The sequence below is a fragment of the Etheostoma cragini genome, chromosome 16 (genome assembly GCF_013103735.1).
Source record: "Etheostoma cragini isolate CJK2018 chromosome 16, CSU_Ecrag_1.0, whole genome shotgun sequence".
NCBI classification, from domain to species: Eukaryota; Metazoa; Chordata; class Actinopteri; order Perciformes; family Percidae; genus Etheostoma; species Etheostoma cragini.
Window position 1 is genome coordinate 24744921 of NC_048422.1, and position 1279 is coordinate 24746199.

The 1279-nt window shown below is 47.5% G+C and overlaps 2 protein-coding genes across 2 annotated transcripts in view; one reads left to right on the plus strand and one right to left on the minus strand.

Moving 5' to 3' along the window:
- Positions 1 to 223: 223 nt before the first annotated feature.
- On the plus strand, positions 224 to 1061 carry LOC117958988 (polypyrimidine tract-binding protein 1-like). Its single transcript, XM_034895808.1, has 2 exons — positions 224 to 350; positions 868 to 1061. Exons 1-2 carry the CDS (start codon positions 225 to 227, stop codon positions 1042 to 1044), a joined length of 303 nt encoding a protein of 100 aa, XP_034751699.1. The 5' UTR covers position 224; the 3' UTR covers positions 1045 to 1061.
- A 15-nt stretch (positions 1062 to 1076) lies between these two features.
- The window catches only part of ugcg (UDP-glucose ceramide glucosyltransferase), a 5032-nt gene continuing 4829 nt past the window's right edge, over positions 1077 to 1279 (minus strand). The window contains exon 10 of the mRNA XM_034897056.1: positions 1077 to 1084. Within this exon, the coding sequence (XP_034752947.1) occupies positions 1077 to 1084 (8 nt within the window). The remainder of the gene's footprint in view (positions 1085 to 1279) is intronic.

Genomic DNA, 1279 nt, shown 5'->3' on the forward strand with positions numbered 1-1279 from the left:
GATGATGATGATGATGATGATATGACTTGATGATGATGATGATGATGATGATGAGGATGAGGATGATGATGATGATGATGATGAGGATGAGGATGATGATGATGATGATGATATGACTCGATGATGATGATGATGATGATGATGATGATGATGATATGACTCGATGATGATGATGATGATGAGGATGATGATGATGATGATGATATGACTTGATGATGATGATGATGATGATGTGTCAGATCTTCAGTAAGTTCGGCTCCGTGATGAAGATCATCACCTTCACCAGAAACAATCAGTTCCAGGCGCTGCTGCAGTTCAGCGACACCGTGCACGCTCAGCACGCCAAGGCCGTGAGTCACGTGCACGCTCACACACACACACGCACACAGACACACACACACACACAGACACACACACACACACAGACAGTAGCTAGCTAGCCTGTGTGTTGTAGTAGACAGGTGTGATGCTAAGCTAGCTAGCCTGTGTGTTGTAGTAGACAAGTGCGATGCTAAGCTAGTTAGCCTGTGTGTTGTAGTGACATGTGTGATGCTAAGCTAGTTAGCCTGTGTGTTGTAGTGACAGGTGTCATGCTAAGCTAGTTAGCCTGTGTGTTGTAGTGACAGGTGTGATGCTAAGCTAGTTAGCCTGTGTGTTGTAGTGACATGTGTGATGCTAAGCTAGTTAGCCTGTGTGTTGTAGTGATAGGTGTCATGCTAATCTAGTTAGCCTTTGTGTTGTAGTGACAGGTGTGATGCTAAGCTAGTTAGCCTGTGTGTTGTAGTGACAGGTGTGATGCTAAGCTAGTTAGCCTGTGTGTTGTAGTAGACAGGTGTGATGCTAAGCTAGCTAGCCTGTGTGTTGTAGTCCCTGGACGGCCAGAACATCTATAACAGCTGCTGCACGCTGAGGATCGACTTCTCCAAACTGAGCGCGCTCAACGTGAAATACAACAACGATAAGAGCCGCGACTTCACCCGCGGCGACCTGCCGAGCGGCGAGATGGACGCCGGCGCCGCCTTCGGTAAGCCCCGCCCACGCTAACGCTGCATCTAAAGCTAATGCTAACCCTAATGCTAAACCGCTTCTCAGAGAACGAACCAATCACGTGTCACAGGAGTATGAATATGGAATATGCTACGCCATGAACTGCTACAAAGAACTACTACAAACTACCATTTTGTCTATTTTTGTTATTTCTACTCTTCATTCTAACCCCAACCGGCCCGTCAGACACCGCCTACCAAGAGCCTGGGTCTGGGTCTGGGTCTGGGTCTGG